Source organism: Mobula birostris, chromosome 6, assembly GCF_030028105.1.
Source record: "Mobula birostris isolate sMobBir1 chromosome 6, sMobBir1.hap1, whole genome shotgun sequence".
In the NCBI taxonomy this organism is placed as follows: domain Eukaryota; kingdom Metazoa; phylum Chordata; class Chondrichthyes; order Myliobatiformes; family Myliobatidae; genus Mobula; species Mobula birostris.
The window spans coordinates 167,608,210-167,631,993 of NC_092375.1; the positions used below are offsets into that span (position 1 = coordinate 167,608,210).

The 23,784-nt window shown below is 39.3% G+C and overlaps 1 protein-coding gene across 3 annotated transcripts in view; it reads right to left on the minus strand.

Moving 5' to 3' along the window:
- Window positions 1-23,784, minus strand: part of LOC140199556 (juxtaposed with another zinc finger protein 1-like) — a 350,439-nt gene that overhangs the window by 170,768 nt on the left and 155,887 nt on the right. For 2 of the 3 annotated variants that reach the window (XR_011886446.1, XR_011886445.1), the window contains exons 3-5: window positions 22,012-22,208; window positions 18,290-18,459; window positions 14,981-15,217 (exon numbers count right to left, since the gene is read on the minus strand). Coding sequence is in view for 1 of the 3 variants with exons in the window: in XM_072261822.1 (XP_072117923.1) it covers window positions 15,041-15,217; window positions 18,290-18,459; window positions 22,012-22,208 (544 nt within the window). In the remaining 2 variants the exon portion in view is untranslated. Of the gene's footprint in view, window positions 1-14,850; window positions 15,218-18,289; window positions 18,460-22,011; window positions 22,209-23,784 lie in introns of those variants that run through there. The other variant, XM_072261822.1, reaches the window with a different exon arrangement.

Genomic DNA, 23,784 nt, shown 5'->3' on the forward strand with positions numbered 1-23,784 from the left:
TATCAAGGAGCTCTGAAATGCACTTATGGCATCATCAATAGACACTACTTAACTACATATTTAAAACAGTCGATTTTATGGAATTCTATCCTTTGAAGAATTGCTTCTTACTTCACCACCCCCCCCCCCATACCCACCTACCTACTTTCCACCACCTAATTTCACTTATCATCTGCCAGTTTATACTCCTTCCACTCCCCTCACATTTTTATTCTGGTTTCTTACTCCTTCCTTTCCAGTCCTGATGAAGTGTATCAACCTGAAACGTTGACTGTTTATTCCTCTCCATAGATAATACCTGACTTGCTGAGTTCCCCCAGCATTTATTTTATGTACATTTCTCTTGAAGAATTGATTTGCAATTCCCAAGCTTTGTTGAAAGGTGTAAACCAAATTAACTGTATGCATCAATTCCTAGGAAGACTCCCAAACATTATTGATGATCTTTACTAATTGCACATGGCAACTCTGTTCTTGAGGACACCTACACAACAAGATTTGTCAGGCAGATCTGTGCTTTGGCAACAGTGAAAGACATTTTTGATCAACATATTTTGAACCAGCTAGTTTTCACAAGGAAATGAAGAAAGGGTAAGGTACATCTTAAACAGAGAATCTAAAGAAAAACAAAATATTCATACATAAAATTAACCTAAGTACAAGACATAAACAACCTTTAAACAAACATGATATTCAGATGGGGAAAGAAAATACTATTTCAACTAGTATATTATCTCCACCCCATAGAACTAGATATACAGTATACTTTTTTAGTTGAAAAGATTTAGAAAGCATGAAATCTTAGGAAAAATTCAAAAAAAAACTTTTCCAATTAATTTCAAAGACACAAGAGATTCTGCAAATGCTGGAAATCTTGAGCAAAATATATACAAAATGCTGGAGAAACTCTGCAGGTCAGGCAGCTTCTCTGGAAGGAAATATACAGTCAACATTTTGGGTCAAGACCCTTCATCAGAATTAGAAAAGTAGGGAGCAAAAACCAGAATAAGAAGATAAGGGCAGGGGAGGAATAAAGTTAGCAGGTGACAGATGAGTAGATGGGGGGGGGAGGATGGTGTGAGAAGCTGGTAGGTGATAGCTGGAAGAGGTAAAGGGTTGAAGAAGGAGGATCTGATAGGAGAGGTTGGTGGATCATGGAATTAAGGAAAGAAGGTAGTGAACTAGAACAAAATGACAGGCAGATCATGAGAGCAGTGAGGAGAAAGAAGGGTGAGAGGGTAACGAGAGTAAGGGAAAATAAAAAAGGAGGGGAAAAAAGAGAGGGGAAGGGCTACTGGAGTTAGAGAAATTGCTGTTCATGCCATCAGGTTGGAGGCAACCCAGATGGAAAGGGTGGTCTTGCTTTTCTAACCTGTATTTGGCCTGATCGTAAAAACAGAATGCTGTAACTGTCCCTACACCTCCTCCCTCACCACCATTCAGAGCCCTAAGCAGTCCTTCCAAGTGAGATGACGATTCATTTGCGAGACTGCTGGGAACATTTACTTTATCCAGTGCTCATGGTGCAGCCTCCTCTCCATCAATTGAGGAACCGCCTAATCGAGCACCTTTGCTCTGTCTATCACAACAGCTAGGATCTCCCAGTGGCTACCCATTTCAATTTGACTTCTCAATCCCAAACTAGCATGTCTGTCCATGGCCTCATCCTGCCATGATGAAGTCAAATGCAGGTGGGAAGATTGTATTCCGTTTGGTAGTCTCTAACCTGATAGCATGGTACGAACATCTCCAACTTCCGGTAGCTAGTCCCCTCTGTTCTTTCCAATCCCACTCCTTTTTGTGTTTCATGCCACTTTAGTAGCCCTCTCACCCTTTATCCTCACCCACTCTCGTGAACTGCCAATCACTTCCCTCTGGCTCTCCACCTCCCACCTGTCACCCCTCAGCTTTTCACATCCCCCACCCACACACTTTCCCCCTCACCTGGTCTCACCTACCAGCTCGTACTCTTCCCCCTTCCCTGATCTTCTTATTCTGGCCTCTGCTCCATTCTTTTCCTGTCCTGAAGGGTCTTGGCCCAAAACATCAACTGTTTATTTCCCTCCATAGATGCTGCTTGGCCTGCTAGGTTCCTTTAGCCATTTTGTATGTGTTATTCTGATTAATGTATAGGTTTGTTTTTACTCTAAGTTATGGAATGAATGGTTTTAACACTTCAGGAACTCCTTGTCAACATTAATTGTCAGGTCAAGTTCATCATAATCCGGATGCCAAGTGAAAATGCAGTTCCGGCATCCCTCAAGCACGTCTTGGTTAGTTGCAAGACCAGCCTAACACAAGGCAGATACACCTGGCGACACAACCAAGTGCTGAGGTGTTTGGCAGCTGAACTTGAGTGTAAGAGAGTAACCACCAACGCCAGGCCTCTCAATGCCCAGACAACGGTCCCACAACTACCATCCTTCATCCGGGAAGGAGAGAAACCGGGGGCTAACCCCTTGCCTCATGACTCATGCCCACTGAGTGCAGCCAGGGACTGGGAAATGCGTGTTGATTTAGGCCAGAAACTTACCTTCCCATCTGAAATTGCAACGACCAACCTGCGGCCTGACCTGGTCCTTTGGTCCAACTCCTGTCGGCACATCTTTATCATTGAGCTGACAGTCCCCTGACAGGATGCTGTGGATGAGGCTTATGAACGGAAAAGGCTGCGATACGCCAACCTTGCAGTTGAAGCAGACGAGTGAGGCTGGAACGTAAAAGTGTGCCCAGTTGAGGTGGGGTGCAGGGGCTTTGTAGCCAGTTCCACAGTAAGGCTGCTGAGGGGAAGTTGGAGTCAGCAGGTAGGCCCATAGAAAGGCAATCAAAGCACTTGCTAATGCCGCCGAAATGAGCAGTCACTGGCTGTGGCTTAAAAGAAGGGATGCTGTCTGGGCTGCCCAAGTGACCATCTAGAGACTAACCATGTCACACACACCCAGGTCTGATCATCCTGTAGTGGGCCTGCCTCGGCTGAGGGTGGCTTGTGATAAAAGGTCGAAACACCCAGTGATGTCGAAGTACACAACTGAAGATGTGTCGTAATGGTAGTAACATCATCTAGTGGTCATCTTTAAGAACTACGTCCACTCAAGTTAAGTGCAGTACAGAAACTTTAGGGATTGTAACATCCAGTCCTATTAATCAAACTAAATATCTGGAATAAACCAGTGACCGCTGCGAAAGGGCAGCTGACAACCAGGGAAAGACCTGATGATGGCCTGCAGCAGGATCCATCGCTAGACAACATATTAGATCCACCCATTTATTGCTACGAAAACTTCAAGATGAAGAATACCCCTTGAGTCTGCAAGAGCGGCGGCGCAAGATGACTCACTGACAGACTACACGGTAACAGACCTAGGAATGGAAACAATGACGAAACAGACAACTGGCACGGCATTTGACAGAGCAGCAGCACCAGCAGGACACAAACTACAATGCTGCATCTGTGGCTGGACAAAGAGATCATCAGAGAAGATCCACCAGGGCAGGAAAAAGTGCCTGAGGGAGCTCGGCGAGGGGCCTCGCATTGACCATTACCTTCTAAGAGGTAGATCAAATCAGTCGAGTTAAGCCCACTGGCAGGACAAACACCACAGTCCACAGGGTATCAGCACCCCAGGCAAAGCTCAACCAAGCACAGATCCAAAACGGACATGAGTCCAGAGCCCAACCAGCCACGGCCAGCAGCAGAAAGGAAGATGAAAGGACAGAAGCCCCAAATCTTGTGGCCTAAATCCTGCCAGAAGAATGAGTGGGAGATCATTAACACAGACCTAGTTCATCTTCTAGAAGGACTGAAGGCAAGTGTGGAAAGAAAACTGGAGAAGTGGGGAGACACCATATACAACTATGGGGTAGAGAAATTTGGAGTGAAAAAACAGAGGACACAGAAGGAACCTTCAGTCCAGCCTAAGACTAGGAGACAGCAGAAAATCGAAAGAAGGGTGAAGGAAAGGAGACAGCTGAGGAAACAGTGAAGGAAGTCCACAGAAGGGGAAAGGAAAGGACTCGAGGTATTACAAGCAGAAATAAAGCAGCGCTTGACAAAGCTGTGAAGAGCAGAATGCTTGAGAAAACAACAAAAGAGGAAAGAACGGATGAGGGCAAGCTTTTACAGAGACCCTTACAAGTTCATCAAAAGCCTCTTTGGCAAGGAGAAGAACGGGGTCCCTAGAGTACCTGTGAGGGAACTGGAGGAGCACCTCAGAAAGACCCACTCTGATAACCAGAGGCATGAGCCAGTCACCGTTCCAAATGACATGCCACCAATCCACCCACCTGAGCACCAAATGAACGTAATGCCCCCTACATGGAGGGGGGTGGAAAGTAAAGTTAAACGAGCAAGTCAGCATCAGCTCCAGAGCCCAATGACATTCCATACAGGCTCTATAAGAACACCCCGGCGTTCTGAAATACCTCTGGAATCTAATGAAGGTGGCATGGGGGAAAGGAATTATACCTAAGGCATGGCGAAGAGCAGGAGGGATACTAATTGCCAAAGAGAAGAATTCCTCAATGATCAGTCAGTTCTGCCAGATCAGTCTCCTGAATGTGGAAGGAAAGATCTTCATTGGTGTTGTGACTCTAAGACTCTCAGCCTTTTTGCAGAGCAATAATTTCGTCGACACATCAGTGCAGAAAGCAGGAATACGTGGTTTCCCAGGATGTCTGGAACACGCAAATGTCATTTGGCACCCGACACAAACTGCCAAGAAAGAAAAGAAAGACCTGCATGTGGTCTTCCTCGATCTTGCCAATGCTTTTGGGTCGGTGCCTCACGAGACTCTGTGGACAGCTTTCAGCTTTTTCCAGGTTCCAGAGGGCATCACAAAGCTGGTCAAAGCGTACTTCCAGGATCTGCAGTTCTGTGTCACAACACAAGATAACACCACCACGTGGCAGCACCTTGAGATAGGCATAATGGCGGGTTGGACCATCTCTCCTCGGTATTTATCATGGCAATGGAGCTCATTATCCGAGAATCACAATGGGTGATTGGAGGGCAACGCTTGAATAAAAGGCTGCGACTTCCTCCAATCAGAGTGTACATGGACGACATGACCACAATAACAACAACAAAAGCATGCACCAAACGCCTGCTGGATAAATTCCAGGGAAACATCAAATGGGCACCAATGGAGATCAAACCCATTAAGTCTTGCAGTATCTCCATTGTCAAAGGCCAGCTCACCAACATAATGTTTTGTATCAACGCTGAGCCAATACCAACTGTCCTGGTACAACGCAGACCTTAGAGACACAGAGCAGGTGGAACAACTAAGGCAGGATACAATCAGTGGCCTCAAGTTAATCAACAACACGGCCCTCCCAGGGAGGTTGAAGCTTTGGTGCTTTCAGTTTGGACTGCTGCCCTGACTTATGTGGCCAATTACCATCTATGAGGTCACTATGTCTCATGCAAATCGGCTGGAAAGGCTGGTGAACTCATACGTGAGGAAGTGGCTTGGGCTACCAAGATGCCTTAGCAGCATAGGACTTTACAGGAACGGAGCCCTTTCTCTGCCAATTTCTTGCCTGGTGGAGGAATACAAATGTGCCAAGCAAGGCTGGAAATGACACTCAAAAAATATCGTGACCCAATTGTAAGAGACGTTGCTCCTGCTCTAGTAACAAGGAAGAAATGGACCCCAGCCACAGCAGTACTGGACGCAGAAGCCACCCTCCGACACCGGGACAAAGTGGGCTATGTCTAACCGGCAGAGGAGGCTTTGGCCTTGGAGTGATGAAACCTACCTGACAAAAAGCTACTACAACTGAACGCCAGCACCTGGTGGTGGAGGTGGTGTGCCACCAAGAAGCAGCAACCAGATGTGCCAAAGCAATATCCCAAGCCAAGCAAGGCTGCTGGATGAGGTGGGAGGGTGTTGAGAGGAGGAAAATCACATGGAGTGAGCTGTGGAGCATGGAGTCAAACAGACTGAGCTTCATCATCAGAGCAATATATGATGTCCTGCCCTCTCCTACAAACCTAAATCTTTGGCTGGGAGAGCAGCCTGTCCTCTGTGCGCAGTTCCGGCATCCCTCAAGCACATCTTGGTTAGTTGCAAGACCAGCCTAACACAAGGCAGATACACCTGGCGACACAACCAAGTGCTGAGGTGTTTGGCAGCTGAACTTGAGTGTAAGAGAGTAACCACCAACGCCAGGCCTCTCAATGCCCAGACAACAGTCCCACAACTACCATCCTTCATCCAGGAAGGAGAGAAGCCAGGGGCTAACTCCTTGCCTCATGACTCATGCCCACTGAGTGCAGCCAGGGACTGGGAAATGCGTGTTGATTTAGGCCAGAAACTTACCTTCCCATCTGAAATTGCAATGACCAACCTGCAGCCTGACCTGATCCTTTGGTCCAACTCCTGTCAGCACGTCTTTATCATTGAGCTGACGGTCCCTGGGAGGATGCTGTGGATGAGGCTTACGAATGGAAAAGGCTGCGATATGCTAACCTTGCAGTTGTAGCAGAGGAGCGAGCCTGGAACGTAAAAGTGCATCCAGTTGAGGTGGGGAGCAGGGGCTTTGTAGCCAGTTCCACAGTAAGGCTGCTGAGGGAAGTAGGAGTCAGAGGGCAGGCCCATAGGAAGGCAATCAAAGCACTTGCTAATGCCGCCGAAATGAACAGTCACTGGCTGTGGCTCAAAAGAAGGGATGCTGTCTGGGCTGCCAAGTGACCATCGAGAGACTAACCACGGCACACACACCCAGGTCTGATCAGCCTGTGGTGGGCCTGCCTCGGCTGAGGGTGTCTTGTGATAAAAGGCCAAAACACCCAGTGATGTTGAGGTATACAACTGAAGATGTGTTGTAATGGTAGTAACATCATCTAGTGGTCATCTTTAAGAACTACTTCCACTCAAGTCAAGTGCAGTGCAGAAACTTTACGGATTGTAACATCCAGACCTATTAATCAAATGTCAGTGATCCTTACAGCCACCAAGTTGGATTAATTATAATTTGGCTCAAATTGGTATTAACTGGCAGTTTTGTCCCAAGGACCCACAGCAAAATTGGAACTGCTACTTATCTAATCAAATTTTATTTAGAATGTTTATAGCTTGTATAAGTGCAAGCTTAACTAGACTTAACCCAAATTTCAGACTTGAAATCATGAACTAGACAAGCAAATTACCAAATTAAAGGTATACAAAAGCTATACACAAATGCAATTAAATGTAATTTAACAAGCAATTAAAAATGATGCTGGTATCGATAATATATGGTCATCAAGAACTAAACACATCAATATTACAGTTTTACAACTATAAGAGAGTGTTTCTGGCAGGAAGATATGGATGCATTTGAATTGGGGTTACTTATATTTGGAGTGACCCATTTAGTGCTATTAGAAAATTAAAATTTACACTATAATCACTTTTCAAATGTTTCCAATGCCCAAGTCATTAAAACAATTAATAATTGTTGGTCTAATTAATTTTGAGAAAAGTATGTAATCTTTCCTGGGGGGGGGGTCACAATACATTCTTTTTTGTATTTTAACTTGATATTTCATTGGAAGCACCTCTGTTATTGGCACAAATATCAGTTGTTAAATGAAGCAAGAGTAATCCAATAAGATACAATGGAACTTTGAGATATTAAATTACATCCATGTTCTGTATATTTGTCTCCATACCCACTTTCTTTTCCTACGTGGTTTACGAGTGTGATATGCCATTGAGGCATGCTCTAGATTTTTTAGCACATCTCGGTGATGCCTGCAGTGGGGCATGCATTTAAGCTATTCCTGCCTCAGCACGATGTCAGGATCAACTGTATCACGACAGGTGCCACAGTAGTAAAAATACTTTAGATACTATACAATTGGGTGTAAATGACTGTAGTGTTGTAATGTTTGTTTGGTGGTGATTAACACAACGAAATGAAGTTCATCACATTGGATTGAATCATGTACTTCCAAGGCAACTTTCTGTAATGTTTCCCCTAAATGTAGCTTCAGTATTTATGTTATTCTTTCGAAGTTGCAATGGCTTCTTGCAAAGTTTCAGGAGTGATTTTATCACTCATGGAAATACAATGCCACCTCCATCACACCCAAGTCATTGGTGCCAAAGACTGTTTCATCTTGCTCCTCTAAAATTATACTCAAGCTGACAGAACATGAAAAATGTAGGAATTACATATGCAACGCCCTGGGAAAGGTTTCACGGCAAATGTAATGGTTTCTGTAGCAGCAGTGTGTTTGGGTTATGACTAGGGGGCTTTGGAATGTGCGGCGTCCAATGAGGGGAGTGGTTTTTGCCCGAGTGAGGGATTCGCAGGCTTTTGTTCAGCGGAAGATGGAGAGAAGAGGCCAGAACGGAGAGGTCGTAGATTGCAGGACTGAGTAGACGTGAAGTGGGGTTGGGAGTAGACTACATCCCGGGGAAAATGATGGAGAACGAACGGACAGGAAAGCCGTGAGCTCCAACATGCACATTAGACTGTTTCATTAAAATGGGCCCTTTTCTTTTTGTTTTCGTTACTAATCCTCTAGTCAAATTAAGAATTATAAAACTAAATAATTTAATTGCAGGGGAAAACATCATGCAGCATCCACACAAACGAGATTTCACAAGTTTGGCAGGCTGGAGAATGTCTTTCCCTAGACTAAAGCAGCCCACTGAACCTGCGGGTTACATATACTATTTATATATGCAGTTAATCGTATTAAATGAAAATAAATAACTTAGTGCTGTAGATTCAAAATGATATCTAGATAGTTTATCTCAATTCATGAATGGATGTGTACATTGACATGACAATACAGGGCTGGTATAGTGACGCAACAGTTAAGGTTACTGCCATATAACTCCAGCAACCCGAGTTCAATTCTGCCTTTGTTATGAGGGTTTTCTTCCAGGCACCCCAGTTTCCGCCTACATCCCAGTGTACAGGTAGGTTAATTGATAGCAGAAATTACAGCTTAGTGCAGATGGGTGATAAGAGAGTTGGGGGAGTTGATTGAAGTGCAAGGAAGAATAGCACACAGGAAAATATATGGGGGAATGGGGACAAAGGGAATGCTCTGACAGTGGGCATACACTTTATGAGTTGAATAGTCTCCTTCCTTGTCATAAGGAAATATGAAATCAATTGTGAAATCATTCCACTAAACACTAAGTAACAACCAAGCAAGTAAAACATTTATTTCCCAGCCAAACATAATTTGGCATACTTGTAGTCGGCATTAGGCTAGAAAATTTGTATCTTTTAAATAACAGTACTTTAAATAACGTAATAGTCTAAATACACCACATTGGCAAAGATATTGCAGAAATAAAGGTACAATTTTAATCAATCTTTAAATATCTCAGTGCCATTAAAAAAAAAGTCATTCTTGCAACTAAAGCTGCCATTTATTGTCAAGTCATTTTGCCCTAGATTTGTACCGTTCTGTTTCCCTGAACTGGTGATCTTTGTGTCACAAAAATGCTTTAGCAATACTAGATGAGAAAAATTCAGTTTTAGTTTTTCCTTTATGGTGGTATAACAGTGATTCCCCATTTCAATTTTCTGTTAAAAGTCAACTATGTTGGTATGGCAACACACATCAAAGTTGCTGGTGAACGCAGCAGGCCAGGCAACATCTCTAGGAAGAGGTACAGTCGACGTTTCAGGCCTAGACCCTTCGTCAGGACTAACTGAAAGAAGAGATAGTAAGAGATTTGAAAGTGGGAGGGGGAGGGGGAGATCCAAAATGATAGGAGAAGACATGAGGGAGAGGGATGGAGCCAAGAGCTGGACAGGTGATTGGCAAAGGGGATATGAGAGGATCATGGGACAGGAGGCCCAAGGAGAAAGACGGGGGGGGGGGACCCAGAGGATGGGCAAGGGGTATACTCAGAGGGACAGAGGGAGAAAAAGGAGAGTGAGAGAAAGAATGTGTGTATATAAATGAATAACGGATGGGGTACGAGGGGGAGGTGGGGCATTAGCGGAAGTTTGATAAGTCAGTGTTCATGCCATCAGGTTGGAGGCTACCCAGACGGAATATAAGGTGTTGTTCCTCCAACCTGAGTGTGGCTTCATCTTTACAGTAGAGGAAGCCGTGGATAGACATGTCAGAATGGGAATGGAACAGGGAATTAAAGTGTGTGGCCGCTGGGAGATCCTGCTTTTTCTGGCGGACAGAGCGTAGGTGTTCAGCAAAGCAGTCTCCCAGTCTGCGTTGGGTCTCGCCAATATATAGAAGGCCACACCGGGAGCACCGGACGCAGTATATCACCCCAGCCAACTCACAGGTGAAGTGTTGCCTCACCTGGAAGGACCGTCTGGGGCCCTGAATGGTGGTAAGGGAGGAAGTGTAAGGGCATGTGTCGCACTTGTTCTGCTTACAGGGATAAGTGCCAGTTGGTCCCCCCCATCCCTCCCCACTGATCTCCCTCCTGGCACTTACCCTTGTAAGCGGAACAAGTGCTACACATGCACTTACACTTCCTCCCTTACCACCATTCAGGGCCCCAGACAGTCCTTCCAGGTGAGGCAACACTTCACCTATGAGTCGGCTGGGGTGATATACTGCGTCCGGTGCTCCTGATGTGGCCTTTTATATATTGCCGAGACCCGATGCAGACTGGGAGACCGCTTTGCTGAACACCTACGCTCTGTCCGCCAGAGAAAGCAGGATCTCCCAGTGGCCACACATTTTAATTCCACATCCCATTCCCATTCTGACATGTCTATCCACGGCCTCCTCTACTGTAAAGATGAAGCCACACTCAGGTTGGAGGAAAAACACCTTGTATTGCGTCTGGGTAGCCTCCAACCTGATGGCATGAACATTGACTTCTCAAACTTCCGCTAATGCCCCACCTCCCCCTCATACCCCATCCGTTATTTATTTATATACACACATTCTTTCTCTCACTCTCCTTTTTCTCCCTCTGTCCCTCTGAATATACCTCTTGCCCATCCTCTGGGCCCCCCCCTTTGTCTTTCTTCCCGGACCTCCTGTCCCATGATCCTCTCGTATCCCCTTTTGCCAATCACCTGTCCAGCTCTTGGCTCCATCCCTCCCCCTCCTGTCTTCTCCTATCATTTTGGATCTCCCCTTCCCCCTCCAACTTTCAAATCCCTTATTCACTCTTCCTTCAGTTAGTCCTGACGAAGGGTCTCGGCCTGAAACGTCGACTGCACCTCTTCCTAGAGATGCTGCCTGGCCTGCTGCGTTCACCAGCAACTTTGATGTGTCTGCAGAATTTCTGTTGTTTATGTTGGTATGGGACTGGTTAAAAATGATAGACCTCCTTCCCTAAATGGACATTACGATGATAGAGATTTTATAACAGTCCAACAGCTTTGTCGTATTACCAGATAGCAGTGTGTTCCAGATTTAAACCAAATTCTCAAAACTTTACAATGTCATTTTGACTTCCTTTCTATTATTAGTCCAGACCACTAATTACTCATTAAGCAACATGAAAACTATAAGACAAAACCTCTAGCTTGGAGTAATATTCCTGCCTTAATAAATATTCATTGGTTCTGTTATACTTTCTATTTGATCACAAATGCAGAAGATCAAAGTGAATAAAAACCTTTGAAAATGGCAAAGAGCATTCAAATACTGAAGGAAATAAATCTGGACTAAAACTTATTAGCACTTTTAACTAATAAAGTTTGGCAGTTTCAGCATCAAGCACAATTATTTTAGTCATTTTAAAACTGAAAATGCTCAGTTAAATAGTCCGATGAAAGGTCGTCAAGCTAAACCACTAACTATATTTCTTGACAGACATGTGCAGGCCTGCAATTTCTCCTTGAATTGCAAAAATATAAGACAGCCATCTTGCATTTCATAGATTTTGTCTACTGTTAATTACTGAGCATATATAATGTGACTTGAGAATAATACCTTTTTTCTGAAAAGTGCAATACCAACTATTCTTTCAATGAATTTATTTTGTCGTATTATCATGATTGTGGGACCTGCCATCGTAATTTCTGATGTAACCAAATATCCTGGAGATGAACAGATTTTAATTTCATTATTTTGAAAATCATACTATTTAAATTACATTATCTAAGTCTTTCCATCCCCACAAAAAAACATTTTTAATCACTGTAAAGTGGCATAAAAACTCATACCTTGTGCCATAACCATTAATTTTGTGGTGAGATGAGTACATGAGGAAAGTGAAGCAAATGAACGAGAGAGATGGTGAGAAAGATGAGTGTAGAAAAGACTCTCTAAAGTATATTTCAAAACCAAAGCACAATGCATTTGATTATGGACCTTCCAAATAAAAGGAACCTTTCTGAGAAATAAACAGTGTTTTCAATTCAGAACCTTAATAAGTCATTAAAATTATTTATCTGAATTTTATCATATTGTTCCATGTGATGTTGGTCCTCTGATTGCCTTCGATTTGACCAGTCAGTAAAATGGATAATTGCTTGGGATTAAATGCAACTGGTAAGCAGTTCAGTGGAACAAGAAAACAATACTCAAGATAACTGGTTAATTTAAACATGAATGTCATAAATCTTATTCCTTGTAAATTTTCAAATCTTTGCTATTTAGCAAGTAAACTGGGAATTTAGCTAAGTGCCAATTTGGACAACATTTTATGGTGATTTTGGCAGCTACAAATTTGGAAGTCCTGAAGTTTTCAGCCATCTGTTGCTCAATACATCATAGGCATACTTTCATATTCAGGTACTTCAGGCCACTTCTAATCATTTTATTCTTTGGAGGAGCCAGTTTATTCTGGGACAAGAATTAAAGTTGAAATTTTAATAGGACTAAATTATACAAAACGTATATGGCAAAGATATGTACATTTTTAAAGCTGACAGAATTAATAAGCTTTTTGTTCAACTATAGCGTTTCACCTGACTGCACCTTTTCCCATTTTCAGAATAGACTTTATTAAAGATCTATATTTTCTAAGATAGAAAAATTAATTTTAGCTTAGATTTGAATAATTGATCCCAAGCAAGTTCTTTGCAATAAGAACTTCTCAGTGATTGATGAGGAATCAGAAAATTCTGTCTGTATTGCTATTATATAACAAAGTCATCTCATTATTTAATATTTATGATAGGAGACCTCATTTTTTAAAATATTGTTCACATTCTGATTAAAAATAATAAATTGTTACACATCTACGTTAAAGACCAAGTACAGGTTGCACTTTAAAGAGAGTGAATCTAATACTGTTGTCTCGATCCAGATCAGGGAATTGTAACGAAGTTTGACTTTCTACTTTAGGTAAAGAAGCTGCTGAAGCCAAAATCTATTCAGAGGCTGCTTCAAAACCAGCTTTTGACTGTCTTTTGACCTCTGCTACCCCCTAGCTTTGACAAATGTCAGTAACGTTGTTGGAGCACTTTATGGCGGTTGTGAATACCTTTCCCAGTATAGGAAGAAAGCCAGAAGATAAATATAGTCGCTATTAACTAACACAGAGTCACACTCGTTGCAACCATAAAAGTACTGAATCTAAACTGTTATACTCTTCTCAGTTTGAAAACATGAAATGGGAGAAGGGGCAGCAAATAGACATCTTCTGATCTTTAGGCAGTGATTATTCCATCCAAAATTCTTACTAGTACAAACTGTACATAGTGTTTTCAAACTTGAAGCAGATTGACTCTTCTCAAATACCTCAATGAAATTTCACCATTGATCAAATTTTAGGCACTGACATGTAATATTAATACTTGTAAAATGACATTATACTGAAGAAAACTGGGTGTCCAGCTTTACCAATCTGAAACTGTTAGTCTTTCTTTCTTGAATAAGGAAAAGCAGAACAAAAAAAAGGTTGCCAGGGTCAAGATTAATTATCTAAAATAAAATATGACATTTTCATATTTTCTGAATCACAGACATAATCTTTTAAAACTTTCAAAGTGCTGATACTGCATTATAAAAGCAGAACTAGGTCAGGATTATATTTTAGGCAGGCATCCAATAAGTAACCAAATTGCCATGACTTAACTTGCTGACAACAGAATTTCTTTTAATGCAACAGTACATTATTTAGTTGTAAACAGGCAAACCTTATTTATAAGCATATGGTGCACATGCTGCTTTAACTACACACACACTGATTTAGCACACTAAAGGCCAACACATGTCTCAAGAAATTAAGTATCTTTTAACCTGGGAACAATGCATTTAGTTTTTCTCATCTTTATAAACAACCTAACTAGTGTGGTTGTGGTTAGTTTACTATTTTCATGACAAAAACATGACTTCTATTGTTAGAATTCTAGATCAAGTACTTTCAATCTTAGATTCTGACATTAAATGATTCTATTTAATTCCATTTCAAATTTAAATTTAGAAATTTTTAAATATATTTTTTCTTCAAGATAAAGATTAATTTGGTTTAGGGGAAACTTTGAAACAACTGTCAAGTTCTCATGAATTGATCCAGAGAAATTTTTATTACATGGTAAGAGGATTGCATCCCCCACATGAAAACAAATCTGGCACAGCATTACATTCAATCTAGTGGTATATGACAGAAGGATCGGTTAGGGTGATTCCCCATCAAAATACTCCATAAATGATAATGAAAAATCAAGCTTGCCTTTACTTAGATCCCAGGATTCTAACATCGAGATCTAAAGTATAGCAGCACCTTTTTGTACAACCAATGGCATCTTTAAAAACATTTTGCAATAAAAAAAATAAATTTATTGTATTAGCAATTTTAAGATGTAACCTACAATTGAATGTTGAAGCTCCATAAAGGAATAGAGAAGTGCTTTTAGAAGCAATAATCATTAATTAAAATAGTACCCCTGGAACTCAAAGTTAATATTTAAAATATTGTATCTAATTTGTAGCAGCATTTGATGCCATTATGGGAACACAACTTTGTAACTAAAAAAATGTTTATTTCAGACAGAAACAGTTCATTTAAAAATAAAGAATAAAGAGCAACTTTTTTCAAGATTTGTAACAATTAGTTTTGAGAGAAAATTCAATCTCTTCACTCACCCCTGTTAGCAGAAAACTGAGTATGCAATTAGCAGTTCAGTCAGGTACGGGGGAATTGCCTCACAACTGCATCTTTCTAAGCATATCAACTGACACTGGTGGATGAAAGGTGATGGTGTGGTGACGAAGCCCATGAGCTGTTTTGTAACTTTTCCCACAGCGGCACTTGAAAGGTTTCCGGACACGGGTTTGAGTGCGGTGGCCATTCTTGGCATGGTACTTGATTCCATTGACATTCTAACAGAAGTGAAGAATGATTAAAATTATCTAAAAACATTGTTTAGATATTGCTATAAGTGAAAATTATTTAATATAGTTTGCATAATTACATAGATTTAAGATGAATTTGATTAACATTGCCACTTTGTATTTTTTAATCCATTACCCTTTACACTGAACTAGAGATCATTTAAAAATACCAGCGAGTTAAAATTTAGTCACCTCTTCCACAGTACAAATGCTAGGGTCTCATTAACAAAAAGCATTAAATTATACTCTTGAGTACATTTTAGGCATGAGCATTTGAAACAACTCACTAATTTAATAACATTACCAACTAGAAACATCAAAAAAATCCTATTAATAATTCTACGACAATAAAAATGTCTAAGCTACCCAACTCAGTAGGTATTTTAAATTTTAAAAATACAATAAATAAACCACAAAACCAATTTAACTTAAACCTGTTGGTATAACAAAGTTAATTAGCATTAGCTTTAATACTGTTTTAATTAGCCTGAGACTATGCACCTTTCTATATCTGCACTATCAAGAATGCAAAACTGATACTTGCATTCTTTTCTTTCCATTTCAAAATATCCTCCATCAATTCCCCCATTACAAAATGGAGTAATCATTTTCCAATCTCATAATGAACAGCAAAACCAAGTTTGCAGGAAAAAATGCTAGACACCTTATTAAAGAGGAAACTTATACTGAATTTTGACCTGTTTTATAATGGTTTTCATGTTAAATCAGTTTGGTCTTTTGATTTTCATTCATTATTTTCCTCAACTAAATCTTGTTCTCATTCACCACAGTTATGTTTTGTGTTTAAAATACTTAACAAGCAGTAACCCTGTCAACTCTACCGTACAGGTTTCTGACAGATTTAACTCTAGTTGTGGGTGGGCTAAGCTGTGCCTCCAATTGCCATGGAATACTTGGAATTCTAAGCACCTTTTAACAATTATATTGTCCAGGAACCAGACGAAAGGATTAAGTTTCTCTGCTGTCAAAAAGGCATTCCAATTAACAAATTAATGAAACCTTGTGGTGGTTTTGCTTTCCACCCTCTCACCACCAACCCAGTACACACACACACACACTTTTATAAATAGACAAGAGATTAGTGATTTTGTCACTAGTAACATAAAAAAAGCCATTTCTGTCAAAAAGACAAAATGTCAGAAACCAAATGGTGCAAATTTTAAAAAAAGATCCTAAATATCCAATAATGGATTTCTGAAGTTCGAACTTCAAAAATTAGATCTTTTAATGCAACTAGAAAGTTGCAAAAGTAAATGATTCCTTCACTATGAAAGGACTGCAAAACATACAGAGGAGATACCTAGTAGGAAATATTTAGAGGTGGACTTTGTAGTGGATTCTGCAGCAATTAAGTTTTAAGCATGAGCAAAACACTTTGAGCAGAAATGATATAATTCACTATTGATATTGTTTACCTGAACAGAACATGTTCACAACAATGATACTGAAGCTGCATTCAATACTCCAGAAAACCCCAGGGCTGCTACATTCAAACACAAACCTTCTCAGTTCCAAATGGTTATATTTTCAGTCTTTATCCACATATAAAGTTAAATACGAGTTTGATATTTAATAATAGACATTCTACAATTTAATTTAAGGTAATGATAGTTGTTAGTGGAGCTGACAGAAATTTTGGGACAGAAAAGAAAAAGTGAAAGTACAAAATATGTTAATTTTGATTATAGGATCTGTATGCAAAGAACACATCCGATGTGCAATCTTTTATTAGAGTTGTGTTTTCTTTCCAAAAAGTTGTTTGTTGTCAAAGTAATTAAGAGAAAATATTGGTGTATTCTAATTTTTCAGAAGCAGCACATGACAAAATTTGCTTAATATATTAAATTACATGTTGCTGCTTTATTGAGTAATGTTTTAGAAACAAATACAAACAAATCTAGTTTTGCAGCCAATTGTGTACATTAATATTATTCCCATATTTATTGTAGGCTTTTCTTCATGCCAGAGATATTTTCAATTTGATGTTCATAAAACCAAAATGCACACTAATATTAACAGCACAGAAGTGTGCAGCCGTAGCATTTAGTAATAACTGCCACCACTTGAAAGTCAGCCACCATTACCCATTAAATAAAGAAGAAAAACAACTGAAGCTGTGATCCAAGGAACAGGTTATTAACATGGAAGATATCTAAAGTTAAATTTTAATTTTCAGGGGATCTACCTCACACATTTATATCCATAATGTGGCAACGAATTTGCTAAAATTTAATTCAGCATTCAGACGACAAAAATTTAAATTGAAACTGGGAAAGTTAGATGTTTGAAATATAGCTGTATAATTAATTTCTAACAAATTTATAAGCTTAACAACTGTAGTTTAGTTACACTAGTCTATCAAAATCAACTCTTTAGTTTAATTTAAAAACTCTGTAATTAGACTTAGCACCACTTATCAGCTCGTCATACAGCAAGTTTGCCTTGCATTTTCCCCTACTGATGATCTGGTTTCGGCTTCCATCTAAACCATTACCCTCTATTTGTTGTTCCTTCCACCGTACCAGGCTTTCCAAAGACTATTAATCTGCCAAGTCTGCAAGCTCTTTCAATAATGATGTTTGAGCAATTCGGCTGGATGGCTCTCGTGCATCAGACATGGAGCCAGAAAGATTTCAGAATAACATTGAATAGCTTTGTTATACTGGTAATTAAGACAGGACTGACATTCAAACAGGACCTGGACAGGATGTGGCAAATTACTGTATTCTTTGTGTGAAAAGCTGTTCCCACTATGGTTTGCCTGGCCTCTAGGGAACTCATCATCTTCACTAACAGTCAGAATGGGATTTTGTACCCTCTATTCCCTCTCCAAAACCTCATTCTAATACACATTTATGATTCATAGCAACACTGTGCACAAAAGCTTATTAATTTGTAAACTTTAGAGAGATGAAATCATTGATCTTGTTATCTACTTTTTGTTGTCCAGCAGTGTAAACAGAAAGGCACCACCTTCTGTTCAAGTGCATTTTTATTGACATCTTCAAGGACAGCTTGTTGGCTGGACACAATACATACCTTGTACCTCTTTTTACAGCCAGGTACAGGACAAGCAAACGGCTTCTCGTCGTCCCCATTCAAGCACATTGAGCTTAGAATAGTCTCGGAGCTAATAGCACTTTCTGTTGTCCATGATTCATCACTGTCGGAATCTTCACATTCAATTTCTTCTTCATCTAATTCACTGCCTGAAGTTTCAGTAAAACACACACACACACACGGAAAAGGTTCTTTGTTAAAATGGATCCATATTCAGATGAATTGCTTAAAACAATATTTTGTCCATTTCAACTTTCCCTTTGAAATCATAATAAATAAAAAACATTCATATCAACTTTCCAAATACCTTTAGCGAATGCACTAATGTTTTGAACTGCCAAAGGCATCCTGGGTAATTAGCCATTACAGTCCTGTCACAGAGGGTTCTACAGTCAATACAGGGATAATTTAGGCAATGGTGAATGACAGTGCCATCCAGGCTTTTGGGATGATCAAGGACACATCCAGCTGTACCAGACATCTGTCAGGACCATGAATCATTTCAACTAGCAGCACACTAACCAAGCAACTGAAGCAGGAGAAAAGATTCAACAAGCAGCACATGTGCACATACACACACCCGCATGTGCACACACAAACATATGCGAAAAATATGAGAGTAAATGAGACAAAAAGTAAAAGAACATGAATAAATAACAAATATAGAAATTTCCATTTTTGACTGAAAAAGGAATTTGTCAGAAGCAAAATGTTCAATGAACTTGGTATCTTACTTCACTCTTCACTTGGAAAATCACAAACATGAAATTTTGTAACATTGTTATTTTGTAATAACAGCAAGGTAATCTGCAAATTATGATGCAATCTACACTTTAGATTATATTATCAGATAAATCGGAAGCAAAGAAGTAACATATAAACAAAAACTATCAACATAATTGCTCTATGTAAAAGAATCAATTGAAAATAGAGAAGCAATGCAACCATACACACAAAACACTGAATGAACTCAGCAGGTCAGTCAGCAATGGACTTGCTGAGCTCCTCCAGCATTCTGTCTCTGTTGCTTAAGATTTCCAGCATCTGCAGAATCTCTTGTATAAACAATGGAACCATTCTGATTAGCATTATAATGCAATCTGTGAACCTTATTGTTAAAAACAGTAAAATAACTTAAATTTATGTAGATGGCATTATGGTCCCATTGCCAACCTAGCATACTCTTGTCCTCAACACCAACCAAATATGAACCTGAATCATCATGTTCCATCCTGTAATTGTGCAAAATGTCTGCTACATTTTCCTGCTTCAGCTTTGCATATTCTGACGATACAACATTGATACTCATTATTTTCAGACTCTAAACACTGAAGGAGTGTCAAGAATGTTTCCATCACAATAAGGCTACTGATGGTGAAATTTCAACTACATCAGCAAATTTTGCATTTACATTTTCTGTAAGTGACATGTTTTTCATTGGATGGAGATCATTTTCAAACAACAAGATCATGAGTCTGATGCTTTGTTGCACCTCTTAGCAGCCTATCTAATGACAGTAATTAACAGTTGGCAATTAGCATCCACTTCAGAAGACATTCAAATGTTAATTTGCCTTCTCTAATGTGCAGCACAGCTGTGCAACAAGATACATGCCATGAATTGTACATGAAACTGGGAGCCCAAATATTTCAGCTTGAAGTTGCTTGGCAAAATCTAGCTACTGAGAATGTAAACAAGGCTTCTTTCAACAATCAGAAATTTAAAATAACCATGTACAATCATAATTATGACCATTTTAATAAGGTTATGTTGGTGCTATATTTTCAACTAGAATATTTTATGCAATATAATTTCTAAAACAAAACTGGTTTATTAACAAACTGTTCAATTAAAGATCACATATATTAGTATCAGAAACATCATTGTTTAGAAAATTCAAAACCTACAATAACTTGTGTGAGGCTATGCGTGCAAGTAACTAAAGCTGCAGCATTTGGCATGGTGATCTGATTACAACCTTATTAAACCAGGTCACCTCCAATGCTCACATCTGTCCTGCACAATTCACCTCCCTCTATGCCAACATTATAAGCATAACCTTGTGCTGAATCGAAATGGTCGCTTTAATGATCACATTATATAAAACCAGTTTATTAAGATGTTGCTTTCATTCTTTAGCTGTTGTGATCAATCAAGGAAGGCGCACTGTGATCTATCAAGTATGCAGAGAATCTGAATGCTCTGCACTTTGCTTGGATGGTTAATATCTTGGGCTTATATTACGTTCTTCAACTAACTAGCTACACATTCACAGATGTATTTTTTATACAGGAAGAAAGCCTAAATTTGCATTGATTCTCCTTAAAGCTTATGACTTGCAAGTTTAAAACTAGAATACTGCAGATCAAATAAATGTCAAGCATTTTTCTCAACACTTAACAAAAATGCATCACAAAATAAAAGCTACTGTGACCAATATAACTTGAAGAATCCTAAAGGAATATCTGTCATACACAAGCAATGTATTAGCTGTTAAGTTGTTCTCATAACATTCAGTAAATAGTGGATGAACAAGAGGAAATTATATCTGCGCACATTCAGCAAAAACAAGAAACCTCAATGTGGTCAAACTTCATAATTCCAATTAGTTTAAGAATTATGCCAGAGCAAGTCAAGACCAGCATACTGTGTATAAACTCAATCTCATTGCATTATTGCCATTTTTAAAATATACTGCAACTGAAGTCAATAATCATTTCATTTTTGTCACAGTTTCTTTGGTACTTCCCACTTTATATCTCAATATTCTCCCACTTTCTCCTCGTTATAATTACCTCTCATGTGAAAGTCTTAATCTTAAATCTGTGATCTTTCTGATTTCCACTTCTGTTCCAGCTCCAAACTGCTTGTCCGAATTTCAGCCTGTTATTCAACTAGTTTCAAATCTTAAATTGCCATTCTTTACATTTTCTCCCTAAAGCCTCCCATCTCATCCTCCTTTAAGACCCTCCATAAAATTAATCTTTTGCAAGAGCTGTGTTCTCATCAGTGGAAGACTTAAAAGACCCTTTGTCAGAATTGGGAAGGAGAGAAAATAATCTTGTTAATCTCTCCTTCACAGTTCTTTTGAAAGGCCTTCAGTCCAAAATGTTAACTCTGCTGCTCTTCCCACAGATACAGCCTAAACTGCTGAGTATTTCTCATGTTTATTTTTGATTTCCAGCACTGCAGTTTTGTGTTTGAGTTTCAAGGTTTTGGTCTCCCTGTTCTCATCTCCCATTTAACTGACCTTACCAAAAAAAAATGCAAAAATGTTTTTTTCAAGATTGGAAGTTATAATTGTTATTTCCTCTGCTTTCAGTTCAACTAAAAAAGCCACTATATTTCTATTATTTACTTTGAATTTCCATGTCCCATAATCACTACAGTTCTACCAGTATTCCTGGCTATCACTCACGGAGGGAACGCCCACCTCAAATTATTTCGTTAAACAAATCTACCATCACTTATGGCGAACAGAATTTAGTGGAATCAAAAATATATTCTGCTCTGTATATCTGTATATTCTGGTGAATTTACAGTATTTGTGGGTTCACTATGTCCCACTTAAAAAATATCCTGCATAAACACAATTTAAAATGTATGTAGTACATGTTGTGGCAATTTGCATTCTACAAAATTCTCAAACCAGGCTGTTTGTCATCAAGCTACTGCACAATTTCTTGATTAATTGAACCTACCAGTTGGAGTTCCACTGCAGGCGGAAGATGATGGTGTAACTGGTGGTGTGCCTGGAAACGCTGAGGTCCCATTGCCAGGGTGAGGTGATACAGGCATGCCTCCTCTTCCCACAGGACTAGAAAGAGCCGGTGTTAATTTGGCCTGATGTCTTTTTCTCATTTGTTCCCGCTCACGGCGAGCAGCTTCAGTCATAAACCTGAATAAATTCAGGAATATAAATTGCAATGAGGTTACTGAGCTTGGCGAGCAGATATACATTCAAAGATACTTCCATCCCAATTGTTGCTGGTCACTTCTAATATTCAAATTGAGGTTAAACACAGAGATGTTTCATGGGAGGGAGACAATCTAGCTTTATTCACCTAATTTGTGGATCAGTACATACAAGTCACAAAAAAAAATCGTTCTAAGTACCTTCAATTATTCACAACAATCCTAATGGATAAACAACTATTCATCCTTGAGGACAAAAATTCACAAGTTTTAGCTAACACTGCAGCTTGAATAACTGGATCACAAAAGCAAACATCAAAACTCAATCCTTTTTTGAAGTTTGGCTGAGAATGTTTGCTTCTTTGACAACAGAAATTAATATGTTTTCTGATCCAGTCTGTTTTGATTGGAAGTTTAAACTGTTAGAACCTTGCAAGAGAAAAAAATACTTAAGGGTTTACGCTGAGTTGGCATTTTTGTATTGATTTTATCATACACAGGTATTATGATTTATGGAGCGACCATGTCAGTTTAACAAGCTGAAGGACACACAATATCTCCAACATCATTAAAATTCAAAAGCCTCTCGAGCTAACTTGGTACACACTATAGCTGGACAGCAAGGTCCATGGGCATTGGGAATATTACAATTTCCCTTGGTAAACTTAAAATAAATAAGGATAAAAAATTGCTCTTAGTTTAAAAAGTACAAAGCAGGATGACAATTGTTATTTGTTGAGATCCCTTACCTGTAAGAGCCTTTAAAAACAAAGGAATTTTTATTGCAAAAAGCCATCAATGAAAAAACTAAACAAAAGCCCAATCAGCGATATATTAAACTCCTAAGGGTTGTTGTGAAGAATGGAAAATTTGCAATTAATTTATTCAGCAGTAGCAGTTTAGTAAGGTTGAGTGGCTTGCACAGCGTTACAGGATAAGGATATAACTTTCGACGTAGAGTCACAAAAATGCTTTACCGAGTAAGGATTACCAAGTTCTTTTCTTAAAGTCACCATAATGTTCCACATCGGTTTTTACAATTTTGCTGTTCCACAGTTACAATGAATTGAATTGAATGATCTTTATTGTCATTCTACATAGGTACAATGAAACTCTGTTTGGCTTCCTCTCAGGCAATTAAATAAAGCGGTAGATAAAACAAGACAGTAATAGAAAAACAGTATTAAGTAGATAAGTAGCAGAAAATAAGTTGCAGCAGCACCAGAATTATACCAGAATCCAAAATTATTCATGTTGGATTTTTATTCCAGATTATTTAGTGAACTAAATTTAAATTCCCCAAATGCCATGGTGTGATTTGAATTTATGTTTCTGAATCATTTGTCCAGTCCTGTGAATTATCAGCAAAGCAATTTAATCTGTATAGTGCTTAACTGTCACTGAGTCAAAATTCTGGAATTTTTTGACAATATAGAAATGCCTTTATCAGAATTTCAGTTCATCAAGAAAGTGTCTCACAACAACCTTCTCAAGAGCTATTAAGTTTGGGCATTAAACCCTGACCATGCTAGTTATGTCCACATCCTATCCATAAATTA